Source organism: Podarcis gaigeae (genome assembly GCF_964106915.1).
Source record: "Podarcis gaigeae genome assembly, chromosome: 9".
NCBI classification, from domain to species: domain Eukaryota; kingdom Metazoa; phylum Chordata; class Lepidosauria; order Squamata; family Lacertidae; genus Podarcis; species Podarcis gaigeae.
The window spans coordinates 78,051,300-78,073,087 of record NC_139685.1 but is presented as its reverse complement, the minus strand read 5'-3'; the positions used below and the strand labels follow the sequence as shown (position 1 = coordinate 78,073,087).

Below are 21,788 nucleotides of genomic sequence, written 5' to 3'. Positions count from 1 at the left end.
TTGCCGCCATTTTCTGATGGGCCTCAGGTGGCGCTGCAGTTTTTCCCAATTCACCCAGAGCCTCTAGGATTCTGCAACCCTGGGAATGCTGTGTCTAGTTCTGGGCACCACAATTTAATGAGGATATTGACATGTCCTCCTTAAAGCTGGAAGGTGTGCAGAGGAGGTGTGACCAGGATGACCAAGGGTCAAAAAAACCAAGCCTTATGAGGATGAGTCGATTGAGTTGGATATGTTTAGCTTGGAAAAACGGAGACTAAAAGGAGATCATAGAATTATCGAGTTGGAAGGGACCGAAAAGATCATCTAGTCCAACCCCCTGAAATGCAGGAATATGCATTTGTCCCATACAGGGATCGAACCAGCAACCTGGGCATGATCAACATCACACTCTAACCAATCACCCAAACAGATGGTCGCCATCTTCAAATATCTAAAAGGCTGTCCCATGGAAGATGGAGCAAGATCTCCTGCTCTGAAGGGTAGAACTCGAACCCATGGCTTCAGGATACAAGAAAGGAGATTCTGACTAAATGTCAGGAAGAACTTTTTGACAGTAAGAGCTGTTCAACGGTGGATTCTCCTTCCTTGGAGGTTTTTAAGCAGAGGTTGGATGGCCATCTGTCATGGATGCTTGAGCTGAGATTCCTGCATTGCAGGGGGTTGGACTAGATGACCCTGGGTGCCCTTCCAATGGTACAATTCTATGAATCGGAGGTGGGACAGCCCAGTGGGCTGAGCTGGCCTTGTAGCAGCCTTTACAGATCTCACAAATACCCCTGAACTTACAAAGCACGTTCAAGATGACCAAGGCAGAGGTCACGGTTCCCGTCCTCCCCTCCGCCTGGCAGTGGTACGAGCCAGCATCGTCTCTGGCCACGCCCGCCAGGAGGAGGGACCGCTCTGGGCCACCCCGGAGCCACTTGCTGTTCTTGTACCACGTGTAGTTCATTTCTCCCGCTGCCTGGCTGACAACCACACAGGTCATGTTGGCCATTGCTCCTTCCTGGACATCGGGAGACGGCTCAATCGTGACCCTGGCATCTAAGTAGGGAAAAGAGCAAGACAGAAACCAAAATAATTTGTCCTCTTCTGATTCCTGCGTTAGTTACTGCAGGGCTGGATTACTGCAATGCACTCTATGCGAAGCTTCGCTCGTGCCTGATCCGGAAGCTGCAATGGGTGTAGGATATGGTTACCAGATGTCCCTGTTTCCCGGGGACAGTCCCTGGATTTACAGATCTGTCCCTGGACAAAATCCGTCCCCGGAATGTCCCCGGATTTCATTTAATGTCCCTGGATTTATATTTTAAGGGTTATAGATTTATTAGTAGGGAATGAATGTTGCTTGATGGGTTCAACGGCACAAGACACATCATATGGGGACTTCCGCCGAGGCAAAATGGCGGGCGCCATGGCAGCTCCTGAAGCCAGCCAGAGCCAATTGCACTACCAGGCTGGCTCCAGGCTGCTGAGACTGTCGCTACCACCACCACTGCCAAGGGGGAACCGGGGACGCCCAGTGTGTCAATTGGTGGAACCGCTGACCTCCCCTTGACCCAAATTGAGCTGGGAGTGAGAGCACCCGGCCAACTGCCCAGCGGCTCTCTGGGGACAGGAAAACTCCCGAGCCGACGCAGGGAGAAGGAGGAGAAGGAGAAGGAAGAGAGAGAAAGAGGAAGGAGAAAAAAGAGGAGGAGAAGGAGGAGAGCACTGGGAGAGCAGGGACATGTGGCCGAGCCCAGGCCTGCCCTGAGCCTACTCCACAAGTTGGAAAGGCTATTATCAGACAATATATCCTCTCCCGTATCCCTGAACATTCCCACTTGCTGGCAGTTGTGTGTCTGCTGGACACACATAAAAGGGTCATTCCCCCACATGGGAAGGGGAGAGGGTAGAGGAGAATCACTCACTCTCCACATTGAAGCGCATGGAGGCGGTGGTCTCCCCATAGGTGTTCTTAGCTGAGCATCGGTACTGCCCGTTGTCTTCGAGGCGGAGATCCTTGATCTCAACTTTGAGGGCGTTGTGGGCTGAGTGGACAATGAGCCGCTGGGTAGGGAGAGTTCCAGAACTCCTGCTGGAAGCCAAGATCACGCCCCCCCTGTACAGGGTGACATCGGACGATGGGTGGCTCTCAACTGTACACTCGATGATGGCCTGGCTCCCGGACTGAGTCTCCAGGAAGGAAGTCAGGGAGGGCTTCTTCGGAGCATCTGTGGGGGAGAATTGATGTCACGTGTCAAGATGTTTCTGCACAAGAGGTGGTGGCCTGGTGGCAAGGGCCGAATTTAAACCGTGGATACCTGCATTTTTGCATTGCAAGGGAGCTGGACTAGCTAAGGTAAAGGTAAGGGTAAAGGTAAACGGCTCAGGGCCACAATACCTCACAATGCCTCTTTCTATATGAACCTACCCGGATCCTGAGATCATCTTCTGAGGCCCTTCTTCGTGTGTCTCTTCCTCGAGAGGTCCGGAGGCTGGCAACACGAGAACAGGGCCTACTCTGCAGTGGCTCCCTGTCTGTGGAATGCTCTCCCCAGGGAAGTTTGCCTGGCGCCTTCATGATACACCTTTAGGTGCCAGGCAAAAGCATTCCTTTTTAACCAGGCCTATTTACATACTATGCCCTTTTAAAATGTGTTTTTTTGGGGGGCTATTGGGTTGTTGTTTTTATTTTTATTAGATATTTTGTGGCTTTATACCTTGATTTTATTTTGTGAGCCACCCTGAGACCCCTGAGTATAGGGCAGTATATAAATTCAATGGATAGTTAGATCCAGTCAAATGCAACTTTGGGGTGCGATGCTCATCTCGCTTTCAGACCGTGAGAGCTGGCGTTTGTCCACAAACAGTTTTCTGGGTCATGTGGCCAGCAGGACTAAACTGTTTCGGGGCAACGGGACACCATGACGGAAACCAGAGCGCACAGAAATGCAGTTTAGCTTCCTGCCGCAGTGGTACCTATTTATCTACTTGCACTGGCGTGCTTTCAAACTGCTAGGTTGGCAGAAGCTGGGATTCTGCTACAGTGAAAAATCTTGAAAACTTTTGAAAAACAAAAGAAGAATTTGATTTGAACTGCACTGCCAACCTTCCGATAGGGAAGCCCCAAAGGCTCAGTGGTTTAGACTACAGCGCCACCCTTTGGGTCTCTTCCACTTCTTCGATGATTCTATAATTCTAAGTACTGGGTACGTACTGCAAACCTCAGATTGCTTTGGGGAAAAAGTTTCTAGTCCTCACTGAGAATGGGAGAGAATTTTTTTTTTAATTTTTTAATGTGACCCCTTCCAATTTGCACTTCACTATGAGACATGAAATGCAAGCAGCATTTTAGATTTGTACTTCTCTGGATTTTGCAGCGCAGCTATCCCACCAAAGAAGTGTACTGTATATTAAGGGAAAGTGTTCATAAAAATGGGTCAGATTAGGAGAAGTGGCTTGCAATAAGGCATACGTTAGATAAAATTGGGTGCTAAGTATGGAAATAGGAAATAGGCTGACAGGCACTTCATCCCTAAGTCTTCAAAGTGTCTCTCGGGATGCACACAATCTTATCTCTAAAATAGAAGTCACAATCAAGTGTTTTTTCCCCATGGGGAGAGAGCCCAGATTCCCCCCCCCCTTCAGATTGTAAACAGCAAGTGCAGAGATTAGCAATAAGAATGCTGAGTTAGTTGTCACTTTGGCTTCTGCCTCCATATTTAAGGCACAAGTCATTTTTTCTTCTTTCCTTTTTGAAAAGTTTTCAAGATTTTTCACAGTAGAAGAATCCCCCTTTCCCAGTTGATGAGCCCTATGTGTCCATTCCTATAAAGTTCTTCCCGTCTCCTGCTCCACTCAACATTTTATAAGTTGAAAAACTACCCTGGGAGTTTGGGAGGTGTGGAGGAGGAGAAGGAAAGTAGACTCATGACGGCACAGGTGCTAGCCAATCAGCACTGTGCACAGCGACTCACTTTTCCCCGGACAAAATGGGTCATTTTAACAGGCTCCAGTGTGCAGATTGCAAGACCAGCCCCATGGTTTAAGGAACATTTCGTAAATCCACGCACAAACCCATTCCAAAAGGGAATTCTTGCTGTACTCACAGAGCACCCTCAGGGCGGCAGGTGGAGACTTCCTGGTCCCCCTCTCGTTCTGAACTTGGCAGGAGTAGGAGCCCACGTCGCTGGTTGCCACCGCCTGGAAGATGAGGGAGGGGGCCGGGCCCTCAGACAGCCACCTGGAATTCTTGTACCAGGTGTAGACAGCTGTTGACGGGGAGCTTCTGTCTTCACAGACGAGAGAGACCCGATCCCCTTCACGCACCTCTGAGACTGGCTTAATCACAACCCTCATAGCTGCAAGATGGAGAAGAGGGAAGCTGAAATGAATTGAAGCCACCAGCTCCAACAGGGAATCATCAGCTTCCCCAACCTGTGCTAAGTATCATTGTTTAATGTATATTGACATGGAAAACAAAAATATACTGTGCCTGTATTGTCTGGAAACATTCCTCGACACGGTGCAAAGGTAAACAACGAAATTGGCAGCCATGGAGTGTAGTGATGGCCGCCAGCTTCAATGGCTCTCAAAGAGGATTAGACAAAATGAATGGGGGCCAAGTCTATCGATGGCCACTAGCCACAATGGCTTGTTAGGGGCGTCCTACTCTCGTGTAGGGCCCTGGCAGAGACACATACCCAGCTGGCATGTTCTCTCCCACCTGGTCGATCGCTCGGGAACTTCAAAAGCTTTCTTCAGACTGAACGTCACAGCGTCTGATACCAAGAAGCATCAGCACACTTAGGGATCCGCAGAGTATTTGCAGTTTGCGTAACAGACCTCAGTAGCACAGCATTTTGGCTAATCTACTTTTATTTACATATATTACACTCGGAGCATTCTGCCTTAGCTCCTTCCTTTTTCTCATCAGACAGCAAAGAGAGAAAGCACAAAGGACAATAGTCCCACTTCACGGAACACAGTGATACCAAAACATCCTGTCTCCGTCACTTCCCACTCTGTGAAATGAAAACATACACCGTCATGTGATAGACAACAATCTCAGGACTGCAAACACGGAGCAGGAATCTTAACAGGGCTATTGAATACACCTGTGAAGACCACTTGCTGGAGAATCGCTAGCGGGGAGAGGGATGCTGCACTCAGGTAATGCTTGGGGGCTTTCCACTGGGACACCTGGCCGGCCACTTTGTGAACAAAATGCTAGACTAGATGGGCTCTCTTGGGTCTGACATACTTCCCCAGTTACCTAGAGGAGCTGTTGGGGATTGACTTTCTGGGACCTTCTGCCACTGAGCTACAACCCTTCCCCAAGCATCAGCTGTCTTCACTCACTCGCCACTGTGAAGTCTAAGGAGGCGCTGGTCTTGCCAATGCCATTGCTGGCCAGGCACTCGTACATCCCCTCGTCGTCCAGGCTGACATCTTTGATCTCGAGTCTCAAGGAGTTTGGAGAGGCAGCGGCGCTCAGCCTATGGTTTGGTGCCCGGCTGGCTTGGAAAGAGCTGGATGCGAGGACTTTGCTGCCTCGGAGGAGGGAGAGCACAGACCAGGGGTTGCTTTCGACAGAGCACACAATGATGGCCAGCATCCCTTTCTGGGTCTCCAGGAAAGACTTCACCCAAGCGTTCCTGGGAGGATCTTCCAGTAGGGAGAAAGAGGAGAGAAATCAGCAGAATCAGGCGACTGAGTTATGCAGCAGTAACAAAAAGATGTGCGTACACATTCTGGGTTTAAGATGTAGACAGGCCATTCTTTTTCTCAGTTTTGATCTAAGCAAGTTTTTTGAGGGGGATGCATCAAAATACAGCATAGTGTGATTGTGTCTTATGCACAGTTAACTTGCGAGATTTCGACTGCCTGGAAATTATGCAAATTAGGAGCATCATACTTGCATTTTTGGTGAGGGGAGGCAGGGGTAGAGTTAAGGGGTCTTTTGCGGCAGGCCTCAGTTCTCCTGATCCTTATTTATTTATTCCATAGAATTTATGCACAGCTCATAGTCTCAGTGCTGCCTTTGTAGAACTAAGCAGGAAGGAGAAGAAAGCTACGTTTGGCTGACTCTGCCTGCCTCTTGCGCCACCTACAGGTGGCCTCCTTTCCTTCTGCTCTATGAACACCCACCACCACAGGGACTGGGCAACAACAGTTTGTAAATTCAGGGACTTACAGAGGACGTTCAGAGTGCCCAAGGAGGAGTTCCGAACCCTCTCCTGGTTCTTCACTGTGCAGTAGTAGGAGCCACCATCAGCCACAGTAGCGTGGGGAAGTGACAGCATATTTGATGCGCCTTCAGCGTACCATTTGTTGTTTTTATACCAGGTGTAGTGCGCATCGCCAGCTGTATTGCTGTCAGCTGCACAGGTGAGGTTCACTGCATTCCCTTCGAGAACATCCGGAGGAGAAATCCAGAGTCTTGCAGCTAAGCAGACCGACCATGGAAGGCAGGAAAACAAAGCTCTGTTAATGGGCAGATCTAAAAAAGGAAGGCTGCTCTGCAATGCAGGAATCTCTTTGGCCAAGCTGGGGCTCGAACACCCATGACCTTGAGTGTCAGGATTTACAATGTCTCTCTCATACAAGACACAGCAAGCTGGTAGGTTAATTAAAGGTAAAGGGACCCCTGACCATTAGGCCCTGGGGTTGCGGCGCTCATCTCACTTTACTGGCCGAGGGAGCCGGCATACAGCTTCCAGGTCACGTGGCCAGCATGACTAAGCCGCTTCTGGGGAACCAGAGCAGCGCACGGAAATGACGTTTACCTTCCCACCGGAGCGGTACCTATTTATCTACTTGCATTTTGATGTGCTTTCAAACTGCTAGGTTGGCAGGAGCAGGGACTGAGCAACAGGAGCTCACCCCGTCGCAGGGATTCGAACCACCGACCTTCTGATCGGCAAGCCCTAGGCTCTGTGGTTTAACCCACAGCGCCACCCGCATCCCTTGGCAGGTTAATTACTCTTAGATTTATTTAGTAATTACACAGTAGCTGCAGTCTGAGCTCCACTGGATGAATCAGTTGGTCCCACTGGATGACGCTGTCTGCTCCAGCAGGATATTCTCCACCTTTCCCCCCACCTCCTGCTGGGCCGACGTTGCCCTAATACCCAGCTCTTCCTCCTGCTCTGAGGAGACTCAGGTGTAGCCAGCCCCTCCTCCTCTTGAGCCAAATCTAACAGTGGCTGTTGCCCTGCAGCCGGCTTCAACTGCTTGCATTTCAGAGCGAGAGTCGCTTACATCACTCTCAATGTGGGAAGGAATCAAGTCTCTATCCCCCCCCCCCCCAGTCTGCCCTCTTTCCTCTCTGGAGTCCTCACTGTCGCTCTGGGGAGGAACATCCCTAACACTGAGATAAAGAGTCTCATGCTCTACCTGCTGAGCCACCGTTCACACGATCGCACCCCTTCTCCTACTCACTCTCTGCGATGAACGTCACCGAAGAGCTGGTGTTGCCGTGCACATTGCCAGCAAAGCAGAAGTACTCTCCTTCGTCCTCCATCACCACATGAGAGATCTCCACTCTCAAGCTGTTGTACAAGGCTGATACGCCAAACCGCGGATTGGGTGCCACTGTGCCAGAGTTGATGGTGGAGGCCAGGAGCTCACCACCCTTGTAGATGGCCAGTTGGGACTGGGGCTCGCTCTGGGTGCTGCAGTGAATGACAGCCACACTGCCCTGTGTCTGAAGGAAGGAGGTCACCTGAGGTTTCCGAGGCGGATCTATGCAGGCAGGAGAGAGACGCCAGCTTTAGGTTCGATGATGGGGACTACCTCCTTTCCAGCTGATTGTTGACTCAGGACAGGCAGATGATTATTACTTTATCCTTTATCGTATTTATAAAACTGCCCTTCCTCAAGAGACCACAGGGAGGCTTGCAACATAAAACACAAAATACTTAATATAATAATAGTAAGGGAGGGGGAGAGACAGAAAATACCCTCATGTCCTCCCTTTAAAAGGCCATAGATTATGAAAAGATTTTGTCTATAAACTCTCAAGGAGACACACAACCGGATTTTTGATCACCTGTAGGCAGTGCCATGGAGGAATCCAGTTTGAAATGGCTTGGAGGTCCCTTGGAGCTTCATTAACGCGTGACCCAGGTATTTTGGATCCACTCCAAACCGATGCCAACGTTTTGGGCTCGTGTTGGGCCATCATGTGTTGCGAATCCCCACCCTCCAGGGTTGGGTTTTAGCAGGGATACCTATGGCCCCTGGTTTGAGTATCAGTTACTCCCTTTGAGGGGTGGCACAAAACGTAGGGTCTGCGGCACAAAAATGTGTTTACTGTGTTTTATATATTCTGTAAGCCGCCCAGAGTGGCTGGGGAAACCCAGCCGGATTTGGTGGTGGTGGGGTTATAAATAATACATTATTTTTATTTTTATTAAAACTCTTGCAATAGTTTGGCACTGGTTTGGAGTGAATCGGACTGTGTTGGGTTTTGTGGGAGGTATCTATGGCCCCTGGTCTGAGTATGAATTACTCTGTTTCAGGGGGTGGCACGAAATGCAGGGTTCGTGGCACAAAACAGCACAAAATGAGCACAAAAATTGGAGGGGATCCAATTTTCCAGATTTCCAGATTTCCAGGTCACATGTTAAATAACAATAACAATAATAATAATATATTATTTATACCCTGCCCATCTGGCTGTGTTTCCCCAGCCACTCTGGACAGCTTTCAACAAAATATTAAAATACAGTAATGCATCGGACATTAAAAGCTTCCCTAAGGAGGGCTGCCTTAAAAGTCTGGTAGTAGTTGTTCTCGTTGACATCTGGTGGGAGGGCGTTCCACAGGGCGGGTGCCACCACCGAGAAGGCCCTCTGCCTGGTTCCCTGTAACCTCGCTTCTTGCAGCGAGGGAACCGCCAGAAGGCCCTTGGCCCTGGACCTCATTTTTGTTAATGTTAATGTTAATGAAGCTGTCCCTTAGGATTAGGAAGGATGTGGCATTTCCTCATTGCATGCTTAATGTCTGGCTATCGCCCACCCCAAGCTGACTGCAGGGAGTCTAATCCAGGTTAGGGATGCAACTGGCAAAAACACCGCCACTTACAAAAGACTGTTATGCTGATGGCTGGAGAGACGCTGGTGCTGGCCTCATCCAACATGTGGGCTTTGCAATGGTAGGATCCAGCGTCGCTGCTGGTGATGGCCTTGAAGGTGAGTGTGCTGGCATCACTCTCTTGGAGGCGCTTGCTGTTTTTGTACCAGGAGAAGGTGGACTCCTCGGGAGCAGACCCCATCACGTCGCAGCTCAGGGTGAGCGCCTCTCCTTCCAGCAACTCGGGGGATGGCGAAGCCAGAACTCGGGCAGCTGGATTGGGGAAGAAAGTCAGGCATGGGGCTCTTAATCTCAGGGTCACAGGTTTGAGCCCCAGGTTGGGCCAAAGATTCCAACATTGCAGGGGGTTGGACTAGATGACCCCTGTGGTCCCTTCCAATGGAACAATTCTAGAATTCTGGGAGTTATCTAGCTATGAGATAATGGAAAGAGAAACAGAAGGGAGGGAACAGCCAGCAGAGATAGAAGAAGAAGAAGAAGAAGAAGAAGAAGAAGAAGAAGAAGAAGAAGAAGAAGAAGAGGAGGAGGAGGAGTAGTAGTTTGGATTTGATATCCCGCTTTATCACTACCCTACAGAGTTTCAAAGCGGCTAACATTCTCCTTTCCCTTCCTCTCCCACAACAAACACTCTGTGAGGTGAGTGGGGCTGAGAGACTTCAGAGAAGTGTGACTGGCCCAAGGTCACCCAGCAGCTGCATGTGGAGCAGCAGGGAATCGAACCCGGTTCACCAGATTACGAGTCTACCACTCTTAACCACTACACCACACTTCCCGTTAGTGCCCAGGATGTTGTGGGGGACGCAAGGGGGAGGATCTGGAGTAGCCAACTGCCCTCCTTGTGGAGAGATGTGGATTTTTGCTTGCAACCAGACGACTGAATAAAAAGGACTATAAATGATAAACTGCTCGTTAATTCTTGTCTGTGAGGTTGCCGAAGGGAGGAGAGGACTCTCCACGCCTGGCAATACAGTGGCAACATTGAAATACACACACGGCTATTATCAGCACCACAATCGCAGCCTCTCTGCACTCACTCTGCACACGGAAGTACAGCAGCCTGGAGGAAGAGCCATAGGCGTTGGTGGCTGTGACGTTGTAGCTGCCTTCGTCCTGCGGCTCGATGTTTCTCATCTCTACCCGCATGGCGTTGGGAGCAGCCGTGATGCTGACCCTCTGGGAGGCTGCGCTGTTCGCTGAGCTGCTAGAAGCCACGACTTCACCCCCTTTATACAGGACCAGTTGTGCTGGAGGGTTGCTGTCCACTGAACACTGGAAGATGGCGACCCGACCTCTTTCCGTCTCTGCAAAGACCGATGCCTGAGGCTTCCCAGGGGGGTCTGGAACCAGAGGACACACACGTTAAGAGCGTAAGACCCAGGCTTTTAACGAATGAAACAGTGCCAATGTGAAATTATATCTCTTGCTCTGATTGAGTTGTCTGACAACTGATCAGATAATAGCATTTAATTTATGCGATGAAAATGTATACCTTTGAACAGAGTGTTTGGCCAATAGTATGTTTTATAGGACTGGAACTTCAGAAGAAACTATAAGGAGTTGGGAAAGAAAGAGAAATTTGAAGGCATTGGGTCGGGAGGAGCAAGGATCGGAGGGAGGTCCCACAAAGGCTATCTTTCAAGGTTATAGTATCACCTCAGGGAGGTTCATCTGGAGCCTAATATTAATACTTTATACCCCACCCATCTGGCTGGGTCTCCTCAGCCCCCTGGGGCGGCTTCCAACAAAGTATTAAAATACAGTGGTCTGTTAAACATTAAAAGCTTCCCTAAACAGGGCTGCCTTCAGATGTCTTCTAAAAGTCTAGTTTTTCTTTTTGACATCTGGTGGGAAGGCGTTCCACAGGGCAGGTGCCACTACCGAGAAGGCCCTCTGCTTGGTTCCCTGTAACTTGGCTTCTCGCAGTGAGGGAACCATCAGAAGGCCCTCAGAGCTGGACCTCACTGTATGGGCTGAACAAGGGGGTAGAGACGCTCCTTCAGGTAAAGCAGGGTTTTCTTTTAACTGTCCTAAATCTTCCAACGTTCAGCTTCGTAGGATGTCCACAAATTCCAGTGTTATGGGAGAGGAAGAAAAACTTGTCTCTATTCTCTTTCTCAAGGACACGCATAATTTCGTACACATTTATGAAGTTGCCTCTTTTTCTAGCATTGCATTTTGTTGTAAATCCAAGAGCCGTGGCCCAAAGATGGGTGCCCCAGGTTACAGAGGACATGCTGTTTTCCTACATGGATGTGATATCCTGGATTTTCTTGTATGAAATAGATCTGAGAGCAGCTGATTAATTTACAGCCATGAAGTCAGCTGACGGGAGGGAATCGCCTTGCCTACCTTTGCTATTTGTATATGAGATTTTTTTTGTGTGAGTGTTTGCGGGGAAAGACTTCCGGAAGTCTAACATGATAGCATCTTGAACATGGGTAGGCAAACTAAGGCCCGGGGGCTGGATCCGGCCCAACTGCCTTCTAAATCCTACCCACAGACAGTCCGGGAATCAGCATGTTTTTACATGAGTAGAATGTGTCCTTTTATTTAAAATGCATCTCTAGGTTATTTGATCACTGCAGATGGTGACAGCAGCCACAAAATTAAAATACACCTTCTTCTTGGGAGAAAAGCAATGATAAACCTAGATAGCATCTTAAAAAGCAGAGACATCACCTTGCCGACAAAGGTCCGTACAGTTAAAGCTATGGTTTTCCCAGTAGTGATGTATGGAAGTGAGAGCTGGACCATAAAGAAGGCTGATCGCCAAAGAATTGATGCTTTTGAATTCTGGTGCTGGAGGAGACTCTTGAGAGTCCCATGGACTGCAAGAAGATTAAACCTATCCATTCTGAAGGAAATCAGCCCTGAGTGCTCACTGGAAGGACAGATCCTGAAGCTAAGGCTTCAATACTTTGGCCACCTCATAAGAAGAGAAGACTCCCTGGGAAAGACCCTGATGTTGGGAAAGATGGAGGGCGCAAGGAGAAGGGGACGACAGAGGATGAGATGGTTGGACAGTGTTCTCGAAGCTACCAGTATGAGTTTCACCAAACTGTGGGAGGCAGTGGAAGACAGGAGTGCCTGGCGTGCTCTGGTCCAGGGGGTCACAAAGAGTCGGACACGACTAAACCACTAAACAACTAGGTTATTTGTGGGGCCTGCCTGGTGTTTTTACATGAGTAGAATGTGTGCTTTTGTTGAAAATGCATCTCTGGGTTATTTGTGGGGCATAGGAATTTGTTCATTATTTTTTTAAAAATATAGTCTGCCCCCCCCCCCAAGGTCTGAGGGACAGCGGACCGGCCCCCTGCTGAAAAAGTTTGCTGACCTCTGATCTTGAACAAAACTGCAAAAGGCAGCAACTCTTACACAGCACAGACAGGGTGGCGGCGGTGGAGCTCTTGCTGGCTTTCTCGTTCTCCACTTGGCAGTGATAGATCCCTGAATCGCCTCTAGACACTCGCTGGAACTCCAGGGAATCCCCATGGGCCTCGGGGAGAGGAAGACCATCCTTGTACCAGGTGTAGTTGCTTGAGGTGGTGTTATCACTGCTCACCTCGCAGGACAGCTGGACCGTCTGACCTTCACGCACCTCTGAGGATGGGGAGATGGTGATTCTTGCAGCTGGAGGACAGTTGGGCGGGAAATAAAACAGGGACAATTGTCAGTTGCGATTCCTGCATTTAGCTGTGGTTGTGGTTGTTGTGTCCTTGATGTTGGGCACAACCCTGAGATTTTTAGATAAAGGGCAGTATATAAACCACAGAAATAACTAACAACAACAGAAATTGGAAAAAAAGAATTTGTGCCAACAAAAAAGGAATGGCAGGATAAATTATTAGATTATACTGAATTGGCCAGATTGACAGAGACAATTAGGGGACAACCTAGACAAGAATTTTAAAATGAATGGGGAAAATGCAGAGAATACTTTACCAAACAGGGCCCTAAAATATAAACCTGGACTTGTTTCGATTAATTTCTACAGGAGACTTTGCAGTTTTTAAAGTCATAATTAGGAAAAATTGTAATAATCACATATAAAAGAAACAGTATACAAGATGTAAATAAGGATGCCATTTACAGGATAAGGGAAGTTTTATTTTCATGCTATGTTTTCTTTGTGTAAGGGGATAGGAGTTTAATTTTGATATGTTTTAATTGTCAATGGTGGTGGATTTGTTTGTATGTATGAGTTGTTGTGGATTATGTTGTAAATAAATTTTAAAAATTTAAACAACAACAATTCCTGCATTGCAAGCAGTTGGGTCCCTTCCAAAGCTACAAGTCTGTAATTCAGAGGAGAACACCTTAAAGGGGAGTAAACCCTAAAGGGTTAACACAGATACCTGGGTGGAGCAGCAGCAATCAATCATAGACGGGACCCTCAAGGGGCATTGAAATATACTTGGAGTCGAGTGTGGATTTCATGCTCTTTATTCAGCTCATAGTAGTGAGGAATAGGAGTTTCCCCAAATATCTGCTTTATATATGTTATTTACACAATGGGCCGCACGTAATTGGCTAATTCCAGGACTGTAGGCCAATCAGGTTGCGGATTCACTTCCACCAGGAGCTGGATTGGGTGGCTCCTGTGAACCAATCAGACTGCTGCATTCTGGATCCTATTGTTCTAGGACCAATCAGACTGCTGCCTTTTGGATCCTATTCAACTCAGTACATAACATGCCACTTAAGGACGGCAGTTAGGAAGGAAAGAATATCAGGGTCTGGATGTACTATAAAGTGTAACTTTCATTTTTTTTGGGGGGGGAACGTTTTTGACAACTGGACCGCAAGCTTCTCAAATCTCTGTGATTTACTTTCTGCCGTGAAGTCCATGGAGGCGGTGGATTGTCCATAGCGGTTCTGAGCAGAACAGAGGTACTCTCCTTCATCTTCCAGCCTCACGCCCTTGATGGTCACCTTCAGTGTGTTGTACGACTGGATCACGCTCACTCTTGGGTAGGCAGAGGAGTGGGCAGTGGTGGTGGACCCGATGAGCGTGTCGCCCTTGCGCAGAGTTATCTCGGAGGCCGGTTCGCTTTCAACTGTGCATTGGATGACGCCAAGGTATCCTCCTCGGGTTTCCAGAAAGGACCTCAGGACAGGCTGCTTGGGGGCATCTTTGGAGTGGAAAACGATCCGTTATAATAATAACAATTTAATAATAATTTAATATTAATCCCCCTCCCATCTGGCTGGGTCACCCCAGCCACCCTGGGCAGCTTCATGCAATGCAGGAATCAACCACGACCCTTTCCTGGAACAAAGCTAGGTGTCCCATCATTGCTCCACCCACCTTTGCCTCTAGCCCTGCCCACCATTGACATGCAGGCCCTATAGGGTAATGTGGCCCTTGGGTCCCCTACCCCTGCTCTAGACCGCTATGGCTCCAGCCACGTTGTATGAGATGGGTCGGATGAGCTACTCACACAAGACGCGCAGAGCGATGGCTGGCGATGTGCTGCTGGCTTTCTCGTTCTGAGCAACGCAGTGGAATGCTCCTGCGTCACTGCTGGCCAACGCTGGAAACACCAGGGAGCTCTCCACTCCCTCCTGCAGCCACTTAGCATTCTTGTACCACGTGTAGGTGGTCCCATCTCCAGGCCCCAAGGTGGACATGCAGGTCAGGGTGACTCGCTCGCCTTCGGGTAACTCTTGGGATGGGCTGGCCACCACCCTAGCAGCTGGGAGAAGAGCAAACAGAGACTGTTGATCATAGAATCATAGAATAGAATAGAATTTATTATTTATACCCCGCCCATCTGGCTGGGTTTCCCCAGCCACTTTGGGCGGCTCCCAACAAAGTATTAAAATACAGTGGTCTAAAAATATATATATTAAAAAATAATAATACAGTGGTCTGTTAAACATTAACAGCTTCCCTAAAGAGGGCTGCCTTCAGATGTCTTCTAAAAGTCTGGTAGTTGTTGTTGTCTTTGACATTTGGTGGGAGGACGTTCCACAGGGTGGGTGCCACTACCAAGAAGGCCCTCAGCCTGGTTCCCTGTAACCTCACATCTCGCAGGGAGGGAACCACCAGAAGGCCCTGGACCCCAGTGTCTGGGCAGAACAATGGGGGTGGAGACGCTCCTTCAGGTATATTGGGCCATGATTGTTTAGGGCTTTCAAGGTCAGCACCAACACTTGTGCTCGGAAATGTACTGGGAGCCAATGTAGGTCTTTCAAGACAGGTGTTACGTGGTCTCGGCGGTGACTCCCAGTCACTAGTCTAGCTGCCGCATTCTGGATTAGTTGTAGTTTCCGGGTCACCTTCAAAGGTAGCCCCACATAGAGCGCAGTGCAGTAGTCCAAGTGAGAGGTAACCAAAGCATGCACCACTCTGGCGAGACAGTCTGTGGGCAGGGAGGGTCTCAGCCTACGTGCCAGATGGAGCTGGTAAACAGCTGCCCTGGATACAGATTTGACCTACGCTTCCATGGACAGCTGTGAGTCAAAAATGACTCCCAGGCTGCGCACCTCTTCAGGGGCACAGTTACCCTATTCAGGACCAGGGAGTCCTCCACACCTGCCCGCCTCTTGTCCCCCCAAAACAGTACTTCTGTTTTGTCAGGATTCAGCCTCATAGAAATGTGGAGTTAGAAGGGACCCCAAGGGTCATCTAGTCGAACCCCCGTGCTGTGCAGGAACCACACCCACCTGGTGAGTGGTGTTGACCAAGCAAAGCTAGAAGGGCAAGCCCAAATCAAGTGGAGATACAAAGGTGTTTCATACTGAGCCGAATCGCTGGATTTCGCTGCCAGGGCTAGCTGTACAGACTCTGGGGTCTCACTCTGCTCTGCCAGAGAGTCTTTTAACTGGAGATGTTATGTTTTGCAATATAAAAACACAAAATGCATAACATAACGATATAAAGAACAATGCCCCACCACACATTTAAAAGGCCATAGATTGCTGAAGAGCCAAAGGTTTGGTTGATGAAGAATGTTTCTTTCCTGGCACCTAAAGATATGGAACGAAGGCGCCAGGTGAGCCTCCCTGGGGAGAGCGTTCCACCAGTGGGGAGCCACTACAGAAAAGGTCCTGTTCTCATGCTGCTACCCTCTGAACCTTTCGTAGAGCAGGGAGCTCAAAGAAGGGCCTCGGAGGATAATCGCAGGGTCTGGGTTTGATCACATGCGGAGAGGCGGTCTTTGAGGTATTGCAGCCCTGAGCCATGTAAGCTTTCAAAACCAGCACTTTGAATTCGACCCAGAAACTAATTGGCAGCCAGGATTGGATTTATATGCTCAAACCGGCTTGCTCTGGTGAGCAACCTGGCCACTGTACCAGCTGAAGTTCCAGAGGCAGCCACACACACAACCCATTGCAATAATCTTACTTTGAGCACCGAAGAATCTCGCAGTGGTGGCGTTCCCGTACGCGTTGGACGCCACACACTGGTACTCGCCCTGGTCTTCTGGAACGACCTTCTGGATTTCCAGCTTCAAAGAGTTGCGTGTGGTGCTGATGCTGATCCGCTGGCTGGGAGCCGAGTGCGAGCTGGTGGTGGCGATCAGCCGCTTGTCCCGGTAAAGGCTCAGGGCGGACTGGGGGTTGCTGTCGACGGTGCAGTAGATGATGGCCAGCTGCCCTTCCTGGGTCTCCTGGAACAAGGAGAGGGAGGGGGCCCTCGGGGGGTCTGTGCAGGAGAAACAAGATCATTGCATGCACACCTTAGGAGCAGGTACATTTCCAGGTTCGTAGGAGGGCCTCCCCTCCAACTGAACAGAAACAGAAACGCCGCACTGATCCCAAATTAAAAAGGTAAAGGGACCCCTGACCATTAGGTCCAGTCGTGACCGACTCTAGGGTTGCAGCGCTCATCTCGCTTTACTGGCCAAGGGAGCCGGCGTACAGCTTGAGGGTCATGTGGCCAGCAGGACTAAGCCGCTTCTGGCGAACCAGAGCAGCTCACAGAAACGCCGTTTACCTTCCTGCCAGAGTGGTACCTATTTATCTACTTGCACCTTGACGTGCTTTCAAACTGCTAGGTTGGCAGGAGCTGGGACTGAGCAACAGGAGCTCACCCCGTTGCGGGGATTCGAACCGCCGACCTTCTGATCGGCAAGTCCTAGGCTTTGTGGTTTAACCCACAGCGCCACCCGCGGATCCCAAATTAGGACGGAGAAATTGGCCACTTTCAGTTTCTCTCGTCTTTATGTCTCCCTTCTTAAATTCAGTTCTCCACATTTCCATGTTAGCTTGCAAAATATTGAATATTGCATATGTGTGTGTGCATTTTCTCCTAACACATACATTCTTGAATGCCATTTTCTCTAATATAATGCATTTTTGTATGTCTTTCCCACTTACATGTGCATGGCTGCACACACTCTCTGCTCAGGTGTGCACTTTTGGCTGGAGAGCTGTTCTGCAAAATTCAAGGAAGTGAGAATTTCAAAGGAGAGCTGTGTTTCGGTTTGCGTATTTTCCCGGGAAGTACAAGTTAGATAAGTTTACATTTAAATGAGGACTGAATTTCTACTCTACACTGAATCCCAGCTGCCTAAAGTGGCAGGGAATCCCAGGATTGGCTGCAGGGCCAGAAGTCCCTCGTCTCACAATTCTAAGGCCTCATCCACAATTACTTTTCCCCTGCTCTTTCCATGCAGGGTCCGTGCTTTAAAGCTCCGTGTCCAAGCTTCCCTTCTCTGGAGCTTTCCCCCAGAAAAACTGTTCTTTAGAGCTCAATTGGAACAAACGTCAATCTGTGAAAAACCCAAACTGCTGCTGGCTCTGATTTGGCTTTAAAGAGTGGTTTACAAGGGGGAAATCTTCGGAGAAAAATGGGGAGGGAGAAGGACCTTTGGACATGAAGTATTAAACCACAGACCTCTGCCCAGAAAGTGTGGGGGCAAAAATGAAGTGTGGATAAGCCCTGTGCATGCTGCTTCCCATTTCAAACTGCCTTTCTGCATGTGGATTTCAGGGTTTTAGTAAAAAGCAAACCGAGACCTGAGTTGTCTCCCCAAACCTGACACCTTCCCATCCTTGGCTCAGAGGATGGCAGACTGGAGAAGTGGCATGCAGAGCTCTGTCTTTCCACACCTCAGTGCCACTTCTTGCCCCACAGAAGCCAACACAGGACAATAATCTGCCTAATTGTAGGGCTGGCCCTGCAGATCATCTCTATAGTTGTGACCGACCTTGGAATATCATATAGGAGCCAGTGTGGTGTTGCCGTTGGACTAGGACCTGGGAAAACAGGGTATAGTAGTAGTAGTAGTAGTAGTAGTAGTAGTAGTAATAATAATAATAATAATAATAATAATAATAATAATAATTTATTTATACCCCGCCCATCTGGCTGGGCTTCCCCAGCCACTCTGGGCGGCTTCCAACAGAATATTAGATATTGCCTTTAGATGTCTTCTAAAAGTCTGGTAGTTGTTCTTCTCTTTGACATCTGGTGGGAGTGCCTTCCACAGGCCGGGTGCCACTACCAAGAAGGCCCTCTGCCTGGTTCCCTGTAACTTGGCTTCTTGTAGTAAGGGAACCACCAGAAGGCCCTTGGAGCTGGACCTCAGTGTCTGGGCAGGACAATGGATGTGGAGACGCTCCTTCAGGTCTACTGGACCGAGGCCGTTTAGGGCTTTAAAGGTCAGCACCATCACTTTGAATTGTGCTCGGAATCAAGTCCCCACTCAGTTCGCCAGGGGCTAGACCCAGGGCTGTCTTAAGCATATGCTGCACCGGGGTGCAAGGATCCGCCTGCCCCCCCCCAGGTTGCCCAGTCCCAGGCATGCAGGAGGGTGGAACCGGACGGCCAGCTGCCTCAGAGTCTCAGCTGCCTTAGTTTTTATACTGTATCTTATGCTGCTTTTACAATTAAGTGTTTTAAATTTGTTGTTAGCCGCCCTGAGCCCGGTTTTTGAACTGGTAAGGGCTGGGTATAAATAAAAAATTATTATTATTATTATTATTATTATTATTATTATTATTATTAGGCCCTCTACCTGGTTCTTTGTAACCTCACTTCTTGCAGGGAGGGAACCGCTAGAAGGCCCTCGGAGCTGGACCTCCGTGTCCGGGCTGAACGATGGTATATATACAGTATACCTCCTTCAGGTATACTGTATATATATCTGTAGATGCTCCCAGATGCTGAGCCACAACTCCCCTATTTGCTGACCATTAACCATGCTGGCTGGGGCTGGCTGGGGCAGGGGGTTGAAATCCAGCAACCCCTGAGAAACCACAGGTTCCCCATCCCTGATACGAAGTGTGCTCTGAACATGAAGCGCAAGAGGGAACGTCAAGAAACTCACAGAAGACGCTCAGGCCAATAGCCTGGGATATCTCACTCCCTTTGTCATTCTGCACCTTGCAGGAGTAATAGCCAGTGCCTCCCACCGAAACCTCATGGAAGACCAGGATCCGGGCGCTGCCTTCCTTGATCCAGATGTTATTCTTGTACCAGCTGTAGTGGATCTCCTGCTTGTCTTCTCCAGGGACGTCGCAGGTCAGCGTGACCGTCTCCCCTTCCCTGACACTGGAAGAAGGGCTGATGGACAGCAGAGCAGCTGGAAGATTAGGGGAGAAGGAACCGTGAGAAAAAGCTAGTTTCAGTAATGCCATACTTGGAATGACCCCAGAATCTTGCAAGACAACCTGCAGTTTTATATTTAAAGCAGACGAATAAATGAGTAAGTTAAGTTAATTTGGAATATGCAGAAAATAAAAATAAAATAAAGGGACTGCAGAAAAGCGGGGGGGGGGGAGTTTCAAAATGTTGAAATTATTGTAAAGTTATTGAAATGTATAAAATTGAAAATCAGAAATAAAAATGGAATTAATGGTGCTGGTCACACTCCTTCACTGGTTGACACGTCTAGTCAAGGGACAGCAAAGAGCGTTGTAGCTCTATTTACCATGTTCTATTCAAAATCACTATTTCCCAGTAGTGATGTATGGAACTGAGAGCTGGACCATAAAGAAGGCTGATCGCTGAAGAATTGATGCTTTTGAATTCTGGTGCTGGATGAGACTCTTGAGAGTCCCATGGACTGCTACTCTTTGGGGCTGGGGGGGGGATAATATTTTTTTTCTTGATTTCCCCCTCTAAAAACTAGGTGCGCCTTAAGGTCAGGTGCACCTTATGGAGCGAAAAATACAGTTAATATGTACACAGTTACATACACCAAAGTCCCTCTCCTTGGTACTCACAGAAAACATAGAGGGTTACCCCTTCGGCGACGCCAGTGCCCATAGAGTTTTCTGCCTCACAGTGGTACAGGCCATAATCCTCACGGGCAGCACTGCTGATGGTTTTCAGCGGCTCACTTCCGCAGGAGACGCCATCTTTGAACCACCTGTAGGCGGTGACTTCGGGGTTGCTGCTGTCCACAGTGCATGTCAGGGATACCTCATCGCCCACTCGGATGTTCTTGGAGGAGGGATTGAGCGACACTTTCACGCCTTTGGGGGGATCTAAGAGCAAGCAGAAGACTTTGAGACGAAGAACAGGAATGGCGGTGGCTTGCTGAGCGCAACATCCCTTTTCTTGAGCACTGAATCCAGCATAGGGAAATGAACGCTGTCTTTTCATAAGAAGGTTAGAAGGTCAGGCCAACAGAATATCTAGTCCACCAACCTGTTCTCACAGTGGCTGAACACATGCCTCTTCTGGGAAACCTCTGGGAAGCTCTGACACCAGTACAGCAGGATTCGAAGACAAGAGCAACATTTCCCCCTCCTGTGGCTTCCGAGAACTAGGATTCAGAAGCATTGCAGCTTTCAAGTGTGGAGGCAGTGCATAGCCATCCAGGCCAGTAGCCATCAAGTCTTCTCTGTGAATTTGCCTAATCCTCTTTTAAAGCCATCTAGGTTGGCAGCCATCACTGTCTTTTCATTATTAGGGTGCTCTGGTATTATTATTATTAATTACAATGGTACTTCTGGTTACAAACGTAATTCGTTCCGGAGGTCCGTTCTTAACCGGAAACAGTTCTTAACCTGAGGTACCACTTTAGCTAATGGGGCCTCCTGCTGCCGCCACGCCACCGTAGCACGATTTCTGTTCTCATCCTGAGGTAAAGTTCTTGACCCCAGGTACTACTTCCAGGTTAGCGGAGTCTGTAACCCAAAGTTACAGAGGTGTTTGTAACCCGAGCTACCACTGTACAGTCATACCTCGGGTTACAGAAGCTTCAGGTTGTGTTTTTTCGAGTTGCAGACTGCCAAAACCCAGAAGTGCTGGAACAGGTTACTTCTGGGTTTTGGCAGCCGTGCATGTGCAGAAACACTAAATCACACTTTGCACATGTGCAGCAGGGCCAAATATCAACCCGAGTGTCCACTGTAATTAAATTTAAATACTGCCATTCCTTGGAAGATCACAGGGCATGTTACAGCATAACAATGCAAAATGAGAACACAAAATGCAAGAAACACAAGAACTCCGCTCCCACAAACACATCCTTATTATTCATTAAATTTCTTTGAAAGCTCCCTGGACTAGAAAGGCAGGGCATAAATGATTGCTGCTTTCACCCATCTGTCTCAAGAGACAACGGAGTACGCCTCCAAGGGTGAAGTCAAACCGTTGTGTTAGCGGCACTCAAGTGACTTCTCTGGGGAGCAAGCCTGGGCAGTGTTTTCTGGAGGTCCTGGGCTGCCCAGACGACAGGACCCCCCCTCCACGCCTCGCTGATGGGGTCCAAAGGAAAACAGAGCAAGACGTTTGGCACCAG

The 21,788-nt window shown here is 48.9% G+C and overlaps 1 protein-coding gene across 1 annotated transcript in view; it reads right to left on the bottom strand.

The window, feature by feature from the left end:
• SIGLEC1 (sialic acid binding Ig like lectin 1) overlaps nt 1-21,788 on the bottom strand; it is a 45,191-nt gene that overhangs the window by 6,693 nt on the left and 16,710 nt on the right. Inside the window, exons 5-18 of the mRNA XM_083757045.1 lie at nt 20,263-20,526; nt 19,365-19,619; nt 16,436-16,735; nt 14,526-14,780; nt 13,914-14,216; nt 12,460-12,714; nt 10,119-10,421; nt 9,076-9,336; nt 7,429-7,731; nt 6,182-6,433; nt 5,347-5,652; nt 4,095-4,346; nt 1,914-2,216; nt 790-1,044 (exon numbers count right to left, since the gene is read on the bottom strand). Coding sequence (XP_083613171.1) covers nt 790-1,044; nt 1,914-2,216; nt 4,095-4,346; nt 5,347-5,652; nt 6,182-6,433; nt 7,429-7,731; nt 9,076-9,336; nt 10,119-10,421; nt 12,460-12,714; nt 13,914-14,216; nt 14,526-14,780; nt 16,436-16,735; nt 19,365-19,619; nt 20,263-20,526 — 3,867 coding nt within the window. The remainder of the gene's footprint in view (nt 1-789; nt 1,045-1,913; nt 2,217-4,094; nt 4,347-5,346; nt 5,653-6,181; nt 6,434-7,428; nt 7,732-9,075; nt 9,337-10,118; nt 10,422-12,459; nt 12,715-13,913; nt 14,217-14,525; nt 14,781-16,435; nt 16,736-19,364; nt 19,620-20,262; nt 20,527-21,788) is intronic.